The 9,512-nt window shown below is 41.5% G+C and overlaps 2 protein-coding genes across 2 annotated transcripts in view; one reads left to right on the top strand and one right to left on the bottom strand.

Annotated features, from left to right (window-relative positions):
- Positions 1-9,512, bottom strand: part of usp43b (ubiquitin specific peptidase 43b) — a 90,453-nt gene that overhangs the window by 15,403 nt on the left and 65,538 nt on the right. The window contains exons 7-8 of the mRNA XM_077500928.1: positions 7,225-7,387; positions 969-1,080 (exon numbers count right to left, since the gene is read on the bottom strand). Of these exons, the coding sequence (XP_077357054.1) occupies positions 969-1,080; positions 7,225-7,387 (275 nt within the window). The remainder of the gene's footprint in view (positions 1-968; positions 1,081-7,224; positions 7,388-9,512) is intronic.
- LOC144004035 (uncharacterized) lies at positions 2,267-3,730 on the top strand. Its single transcript, XM_077500919.1, has 2 exons — positions 2,267-2,634; positions 2,835-3,730. Exons 1-2 carry the CDS (start codon positions 2,464-2,466, stop codon positions 3,324-3,326), a joined length of 663 nt encoding a protein of 220 aa, XP_077357045.1. The 5' UTR covers positions 2,267-2,463; the 3' UTR covers positions 3,327-3,730.

The raw sequence follows: 9,512 nt of genomic DNA, 5'->3' as shown, positions 1-9,512 counted from the left end.
TAGCTGGCTACAGCAGTTAGCTTTATGCTCAGTGACTGTTATGCTATTAGCCATTAGCCGGTTAGCTTAGTGTACCTGTGTATTGCTGCTTCAAGTTTTGCCACCGAGCGTGTTTAGTAACATCAGTGCTCATTTGCAGGTTGCAACCCAAGAAGGGCAAGACTCACAGAAGAACACGTTGACATGCTTGTCGTTACTGCAAAAAGTCTTCCAACATCAAAGAAAATTCAGACCAGTGATACGACAAACTTAGTCACTCATAGAATAAAGTGCACTTTCTAAATCCTTTATGTCTTTATAGATATTTGCACTTTTCAATTTTAGCAACTGCAGCATTTAATGTTCATTTTTACTGATTGTTTGTTTTGTGTAGTCAAATGTCAAACTAGAGTTCTGATTACTTGTATAGTTAACTACCTCAAATTGTTTGCTTATTGATGTTTCCTGTGTTTTTACCTCAGACTACCAAGTGTTGTCATTGTGGCATTTTTTTGTATGACGTATTCTTTCATTTGTGTTGATTATAATTTGTTTGCATGTGAAAAAGTCATATGTATTTTTCTTTTATTAGTAATAATTTTGTTAAATTATTTGCGATTATGTGAAAAAATATTTTTCTATGCATTTTCAAAGTATTTGTCTTTTTTATCGCCGCAGTACCGAAAATGGTATCGAGTATAGAGTATTTTCCTGGGTATCGATTTAGAGTTTGAAATTTTTGTATCGTGACAACCCTACAACTGAGTAAGCACATTTGTGAATAAATTGGGACATCATCATTATTGGTTTACTTTTAGTAAGATTATTGTCACAAATGAGTGTGCCTTGTCTCAATAAAGGTAGGGAAACAAATGTCTAGAAAAGTCCTCTACATTTTGTGCAAATCCTACGAGTTTCTGACATGCTTTTTTTTTGTGTGTGTGTACAACGTATTCATGAGCCCATTCTTAAAAGTAGTTGTCCAGTACCTGTGCCGGCGCCCCATTGATCATCAGGTAGTAAAGCTTGCTCAGAATGCTTTGCTGCAGCTGATCCCAGGAAATAGACCGGTCCTCCCTCATTAAGAATGGAGGGCCAAACCTAAAATCAACCACATAGGACAAAAATCTTGTTAAGCTTACCAAAAGCCTTGTAGGCTACATTGGAAATAAACAAAAAAAAAAGTGATTTGGACATTAGAGCAAGTTTCTCATTTTAGTTAGGGAAGCAGAGTGAAAGACAATACACGGAATTGGCTGATGAGAAGAGGGAAAACCATCACTCTAAAAGGATGGGTCCCATGACACATTTATTATAACGCACATTTAATTGAAGGCAGTCCTCCATTGTCTGCTTGAGATTTATTAGTAGAAGTCCCCGTAGGCATGCATGTGCACGGTGAGGAAACAAAAGTGGGCTACACAGTCAAAAGAATAACAATGCTGTCCTGTAAATCCAGTGATGGTAAGAATGAAAGGAAAACTGTATTAGTGAGGAAACGTTTGCATTTCAAGACTCCACCACACTTAATATTCTGTGGTAGACTCACACAGGCACATACACAATTGTGGAGGCTTTGGCTTGGATTATACGGTGATTTTCAACAGCATCTTTTGAAGAGTCTGTTCATTCCCAAAGTAAATGACCTCTTGGGAAGCATTTAGATCGGTTCACAAAACAATATTACATCCACTTCACCTCCAATAACATAATTATTTGCACCACAATAAAACAGAAGTGAAACGCCATGTTGACGTTCAAGAGAAGCCGTGATGACTTTAAGGATTCACACATTCACAATGCTTGTTTTTAATTACCTTTATTGTGAAACAGTAGTTTGTAAAACACCTATAATGAACAAAATGTGATCCACCAGATGCATGCAAATGATTGTTCATGGCGCGACCAATTCTATTCTAAATGCACCCCCCCCCCAAAAAAAAAGAAAATAAAAAAAATCCCACAGTCAAATACTTTACAAAGAAAAACAAAGAATGGGGTTGTTTTTCATTGTGTCGTGGCATTTTTAGATCTTTGAATTATAGATTGCTATTGAGGACAATAAAGGCCTTCATTGTCATGGCTGTGTCGCATGCGCCAGAGTTCATGACCTGTTATGTGTCTGTTTAGGTACTGATGTAAAAGTGTCTGTTAGGTACTGATGTAACAAGTATCTGTTTACAAAACGTGATGTTCGTGATGTCAACCTTTAATCCTTTAGGGGATGTCTGGACCTATGTGATGTCGTTCTTTAGTCCTTTACGATTCACTGTCTGTGGGTGAAGGCTGAGAATTGTGTGTGGTTTGCCGGATTATTGTCCAACTGTCCTGCGTACAGCGTCTCTGAGGAACTACCTCTCGATGTGAATAAATGGAGAAAATCTTATTTGTGTCTGCATTTGGGATACAACCCTCCAGTACACAACAGAATAATCCGGCCCACATGGATTCCGCAGATATAAATAAGATGGGCCATTGTCAAGGATGACACTGCAGATTTGGAGGAACTCACTCCTCAGGAGAGTCGGCGGGTCAGCCGTTCGAGGGAGCGTTGTGAGGAACGTCGCATGGAGCGTCCCTGGTACCCCCGAGACCATCCCAGCGGAGCGTGGTGGTGGACCAGCGCAGGCGACATCGATGACATCGGCTATTGAGGTAGGAAGGAGAATTCAAGCTATTGGAGAGGACCCCATGCAGAGGGGCGGCATCCTCAGTCAGGCCGAGCGAAGGAGACGCGCTCGGATGGAGGCGTGCTTCCACTGCGGTCAACTCCATCAAGTCTCATCTTCACGGAGAGCGAGCCGTGAGGAGTCATCATTCTAAGTTTTCTTGTTGTGTCGTCTTTCCCACACTAGTCCCGAGGCCTTCTCTTCTCTGCGTCATCTCCTGGTCCGGCAGCGCGGACGACAGCATTTCGACTAGCGGCCACTGGCGGCGCTCAACCAGCATCACTCCCCACTATAGTTTTGGACAACGGCGTTCGGCTAACGACCATCTCTTCACCACGTCTTCTCTCTGGTCCAGCGGCGCGGACGACGGCGTTTCAACCAGCGGCTACCAGCCACGCTCGACCAGCGTGCACTCCTCGCTTTAGTTTCGGACGATGGCGTTCGGCAGCGGCCTTCTCGTCTCCATATGTTCTCTCTGGTCCGGCGGTGCGGACGACGGCGTTTCGACCAGCGACTTCCGGCGGCGCTCTACCAGCGTCGTTCACCACTATAGTATCGGACAACGGCGTTCAACCAGCGGCCATCTCTTCTCTGCGTCACTATTCTCCTGCTTCAGCACCGGTGGCGCATAGCCAGCAGACGACGGTGTTTCGACCAGCGGCTTCCGGCGGCGCTTAACCAGCGTGCGCTCCCCGCTATAGTTTCGGATGACGGCGTAAGTTCTGTGACCGTCGGTGAGGGTTTTGTGTTAAAACTTAGGAGAACGTCAGGAGGCGTTCTTTGAGGGGGGGGTACTGTCATGGCCTGGGTCGCATGTGCCAGAGTTCATGACCTGTTATGTGTCTGTTTAGGTACTGATGTAACAGGTGTCTGTTTACAAAACGTGATGTTCGTGATGTCAACCTTTAATCCTTTAGGGGATTTCTAGACCTCTGTGATGTCGTTCTTTAGTCCTTTACGATTCACTGTCTGTGGGTGCAGGCTGAGAATTGTGTGTGGTTTGCCGGATTATTGTCCAACTGTCCTGTGTACAGCGTCTCTGGGTTTCTGCCTCTCGATGTGAATAAATGGAGAAAATCTTATTTGTGTCTGCATTTGGGATCCAACCCTCCAGTACACAACATTCATTTTGGAACAAGTAATTAAAATGAAGCATACTGTACTATAATAATAATAATATGTACTATAATAATAATATGTAATTGTTTGTGAACAAACAAGTCTCTGCCAGTACATATAGTGGTGGCTGAGAATTATCTAGGCATTAGAAATTGCTTCTATAACAGTTGATATTATTAACTCTTTGACCACCAAAAACGTTGAATGACGTGTGCTGAAATCACGATGAATGCCGCCAAAAACGTTAAGTGCCGTTTTCAATTGGCCGTGCAACGTCTTGTGCAGCGCTTGTTCTGTGGAGTGGGAGAATTCAAAAACACCCCATGAACAGCAGATGGCAGCATTGTATCTCTTTTCAATGGGCTCGTGTATCAAATTACAAGAAAACATGGCGGCTCTTTGGAAATAGAACTTTTTCAAGGATGACGTGAATGATCAAAGCCTTCGTCACATTAAATCTAATTCACAGAGCGTCACTAAACAAAAAATATCGGTGTCAAAGTCACTGTTGTGGAAAAAAATAATGTATCTTTTCACAAAAAGCTTGTTTTGTCCTTATCTTTTCAATTTTCGCTCAAATGACCTCTTTTCAAATGATGAATACTATATAACGGAATAAGGTAGGAATATAATTTTTCTAATGAAAGAATGGAATGCGATCTTTCATGTGGTACCCACCACGTTTGTGTAGTCATAGCACACAATATTCTGTTTGCCTTGAAAGGTGAGTTAAAATGCTTGAAATCGGCTGGCACTGTCAGGGTTGTTTTTTGGATAATGTTTGGTAGTAAAAGAGTTAAAAGCTAACAATATTTTTCTTTTCTTTTTTTTTTTAACAAAAAGAGGTCAGTGTACGAGACAAAAACCTTGGACATCTGAGAACTTGGAGATATGGATACAGGAGCTTCTCAAAAATCTCAAACGACAGAATAAATAGATAAATAACAGATGCATAAACACACAAATACTGCTCTCCACAATTTTCACCCCTTTTAATTAACGTAGCCTTGGCAAAGGTTGGCACTCTCCCTCCCCAGTGACAATCAACTTATGTATGGTCATTACAACATTGTTTAAACGAAAACGATGATTATGTCTATAACCTGGTAGTAAGTCATTTTCAGGTTGAGTGATCTTGTGTTTTGATTTACAGAGAACCTGTTTGTGACACGTGACTCCAATGTCATCCTCTTGGCAAGGCAAAGTCTCCCACGGTCATCTGATGAGTCCGAGATCGGCGGGTGGGTGCTTTGATCAATGACAGGAAGTCATTTGAAGGAGAAACTGACACAAATGAGTCAGACTCTCACGGGCGATTGGACTTTCTCACGGCTATGTTGGCCAGCTCATCTTTATTATTGATCTTCCTCAAGTGGCCGAGCGAGACAAGTGTCTGACTGATCTGCAAGGCAACCAGATGCTGGATTCCTCAGTCGTTTGATTTCAAACTCCCCTCACAGTGAGATGGATGCGAGGCATTTATTTTCCAGAGAGGTGAAATGACCTTGACGTGCTTCTGGCACAGAGGAGAGCTAAATATAAAATGACCGAGCATCCCGGTTCCACAGAGGAGTGAGAGTAACTCTGTGATCATAGTACACACTCAAATAGATTAGTGATGAGATTTTTAAGTGCTTGAAATCAAAACTCTCATTCAATTACTGACATAATAGCATAATCGATTGTATACGTACCAAATTAGATCAAATCAAAGCAGTGGGTTGAGCAAACAACCTTTGAATAGTAAGAAAAGGGGGAATATGCTGTTTTTATAGGTGCACAAATTAAAACAGTTTGGACCGCCATTGTCTATGACGTGCCAAATATTGAGCAAGACTTTAGTTTCCTATTTGACTTTTTGTGGCATTTTTGCTAAGCTAGGATATGTATTTAGTTATATGTTATGATTAGTTATTTGCTATTGTCTTTTGTACTTCAGGGTCACCGTATCCTACTGATGATGTCCTGATGTGCAAATGAGTCATCAAACTTGGATATAGGAGTAACTGACTAATAAAACCATTCAGCATCTAGTTCTGTTAACCTAAACTGTATAGTTTATTTTTGGCATCTTTTTATCCTAACTATAAATTAGTTAGAGACCGAAAAGAGACACTTTTTTCAAGGCCGAAACCGACACCAGTTATTAGTATACAGTAAATTCTGCGGTGTAAATTTGACTTTATTTCGAAAGGGACCAAATTGTTTTAGAGTAGTAGGCTAAGATTTACACTAGGAAGAGAGTAACATAAAAATGTAAAAATAAAATAAAATAAAAGTGACTCAAGGGTTGAGGAACAAACTCACGACTTTCAGCTTGGGAGACTGCCACACTACCACCTGAGCTCGGCCCCTCCTACTGTTTTCTGTTCTAACAAGAGACCAAATATCATCATTTTTGGTCTCTTACAGAGGAAGATTCCATGGAATCATGGAATCAGCTGCAGCTGACACGAGTGATATACTAACAGAAAATAGGAGCTGAGTGGCTCAGGGAGTAAATCGGCTGTCTCCCGACCTGAAGGTCGTGAGTTCGTTCCTCCACCCTTGAGTCACTTTTATTTTTTAGTTTTTCTAATTCTTTATTTTACCCTCACCCAAGTGTAAATATTGCTCTAAAATTGAGTCTATTTGGTCCCACTCTAAATAGTGTCACATTTATTCTACAAAATTTACGGTGTAGTCAAGGAGACAGATTACTGATATTTCAATGCAGCAAAAGAGAAAATATTAGCACCAAAAAAACAAACAAAAAAACTTAATTTTAAACATATAAAGAATTGACAGCTTTGTTTAAAAATTATAACAAAAAAATTGCAGGGAGCTTCCAGGGTCATCAGCATGTTAAGCTGAATTAAAAACTAAGCAAGTAAATAATGTAGTTCCCGAAAGTTTTCTACTGTAAATAGTTATGTAAAATTTCAACACAGTTTCTTAATTTTATTTATTTATTTAAAATTTTAAAATAAAATGTATAGTGAGTTCCCAGTGGCAGCATCATTTTTTTTAAGTGGAAATTTAAATATATCCATAAATGAAAAAGTCCCTGCATCTCACTGAGCGAGAAAGGCATACGAATGAAGCTAATTTGGGATTTTGGTCAGGGTTTATAAAAGGTTCCAAAAGATCTTCGCAGACAGTGGAAAAATTGTTTGAATATCTTCAGAATGTCTTTGCTACAAGTAACAACTGTGAACATTTTACAAATCCTAATGAAAACCCTAAATTTGCAATGTTTGCAAGCCGCTCAATGAGATGCCAGCTTTATCAGCTTTCAGATTAGTAAAAAGGCAGATGCCGATATTTGTCAAAATGCCAGATATTGGCATTAAGATAATCGACCCGGCCGATAATCGGTCTATCCCTAGTATAAATTACATAACATTAGCAGGTCGATGCTATGGAAAGATGGATGTGTTATCAAAAAAATAAGTACCCATGGCACTTACGTAATTACCTCACAGTTTGTTGCCCTGTTCCTGCTGCATTGCATACCAAAAGCAAAATCTTTACTGGGACGCCCTGGTTGAGAAATTCCGAAGACAACGCCCCAGATGCAGGTAATCTTTTCCCCTCAGGACCAGTGGCATATGTAGAAGATGGTAAACTGTGATGGTATCCTAAAGAGACACACAGGGAGAAACATTTGAAGAAATACACCTGCACGCCATAGAAAATCTTTGCGATTTCTTCTTGTCAAGGTGACTGATTGCAGGACCGATGTTGAAATTTAACACATTGAACTGGGAGTGGGGAGGGTGACTGTGATAGGGATGAGACAGCAGCTTTCTATTCAGGGGACTGATTCATGGAACAGATGGACTGATGAACTCTCAGCAGGAGCGCTTATCTGATCCACTCCCATGTGTTTAGACCAACACCAGGAGGGATGTGAGTGACTGAGCAAAAAGGCAGAGTTTATAACATCCCCGTGAAATGTGACGCCGACCCAGCTGCATTTTTGTCACACGGTTGACAACCTCGACGCTCAGCACGCAGGTCAGCGCCTCCGAGTTTGACTGTGATAAATCACACGACAAATCCCACTCAGTTGAGAAGTAATTGATTGGCCAAAGTTACGGAGTCCTCCCCAAACCTCAATGTTTTATTAAAGCCTGTTGTTCTCCTGACATGCGATTCATCACTGCCAGTGGCTGTGACCAGTGCGATCTTTGCAAAGTAGCAAACAACTGTGTTAGTATGGAGGACCAAAACTGCCAAAATGTAAAATAAATAAATGACTAAATAAATAAATAAATGCATAAAAGTGAAAATAAACCAGATATAAAACATATAATTAAAAACTAAGATAATAAATAAATAAATATACATACAAAGAAGAACAACAATAAATTATATATATATATATATATATATATATATATATATATATATATATATATATATATATATAGGGGCGGCACGGTAGTCGAGTGGTTAGCACGTCCGCTTCCCAGTTCTGAGGTCTCTGGTTCGAGTCCAGGCTCGGACCTTCCTGGGTGGAGTTTGCATGTTCTCCCCGTGCCCGCGTGGGTCTTCTCCGGGTACTCCGGTCTCCTCCCACATTCCAAAGACATGCATGGCAGGTTAATTGGGCGCTCCGAATTGTCCCTAGGCGTGCGTGTGAGTGTGGATGGTTGTTCGGCTCTGTGTACCCTGCGATTGGTTGGCAACCAGTCCAGGGTGTCCCCCGCCTACTGCCCAGAGCCAGCTGAGATAGGCGCCAGCAGCCCCCGCAACCCTTGTGAGGAATAAGCGGTCAAGAAAATGGATGGATATATATATATATATATATACATATATATTTATAGTTGTTTTTAGTTCCAGCTATATATATTTTTATTCAATTTTTCAATTATATATTTTATATCCGTATATATTGTCATGGTTCGGTTCTCAGCCTGTTGTGCTTGTGTGTGTGTTCCAGTGCCTGCAACGAGGGGGGCGTTCCCCAGCTCCGCACCTGCAGCGCATTGACAATCAAAGCTTTAAAAGGACTCCGAGGAACACAGCACGTCGTCGGATTATTATTTGCTCACCTCCGTGTCCAAGTGTTCTCCGCGTTTTCCTGTTGGTAAAAGTTTTTTGAATCTGCCGTCGTCTTTAGTTTACTTGTATTCACGTGTGTGTTTCCGCGTCGCCTTTTGTTTGATATACTCGTGTTGATTGATTCCGTGTACATTTCGTGTCGTCCTTGCCGGTTGCAAGTGAGTTATGTTTTTCTTGTCCTTGCTGTTAGCAAGTGTTTTTTGTTACGTTAGTTCTCCTTGCCGTTTGCAAGCGATTTTGGTTATGTTAGTTTTCCTTGCAGTTGCAAGCGCTTTTTGTTACATTCGTGTTTCCTGCCTTTTGCGGGAGTTTTGTGTTTCCCAATTCCTCCTTGCCTTTTGCAAGTGTCTTTTGTTACTTACGTGTCCCTCGCCTGTGTGCAGGGGCATCGTTGCAAATTCCGTTGTCTTGCCTGCGAGCAAGCTTTGTGCCATCGGTTTGTCAAAAGCAATAAATCGAGATTGTTTTCCTCCTCTGAGCCTGCCTGTTTGGGATCAATTCTTTATCGACTCAATCGAGTCATTACAGAATAATCCGACCATGGATCCTGCAGACTCAGAGAAGGTGGGAAAGGCGTTGGCCAGCCAGGGGCAACGGGTCGGGCAAACCGAAGTTGCATTAGCCGGTCTCCAGGAGGTGGTGGGCAGGCTTGCTCACCGGTGTGAGGAGTTGTTTGCCAGGCTCCTGCAGTTCGGT

This window comes from Festucalex cinctus, chromosome 1, assembly GCF_051991245.1.
Source record: "Festucalex cinctus isolate MCC-2025b chromosome 1, RoL_Fcin_1.0, whole genome shotgun sequence".
Taxonomy (NCBI): Eukaryota; Metazoa; Chordata; class Actinopteri; order Syngnathiformes; family Syngnathidae; genus Festucalex; species Festucalex cinctus.
Note: the sequence above shows the minus strand (reverse complement) of the source record. Positions and strands in the feature narration are given on the sequence as shown.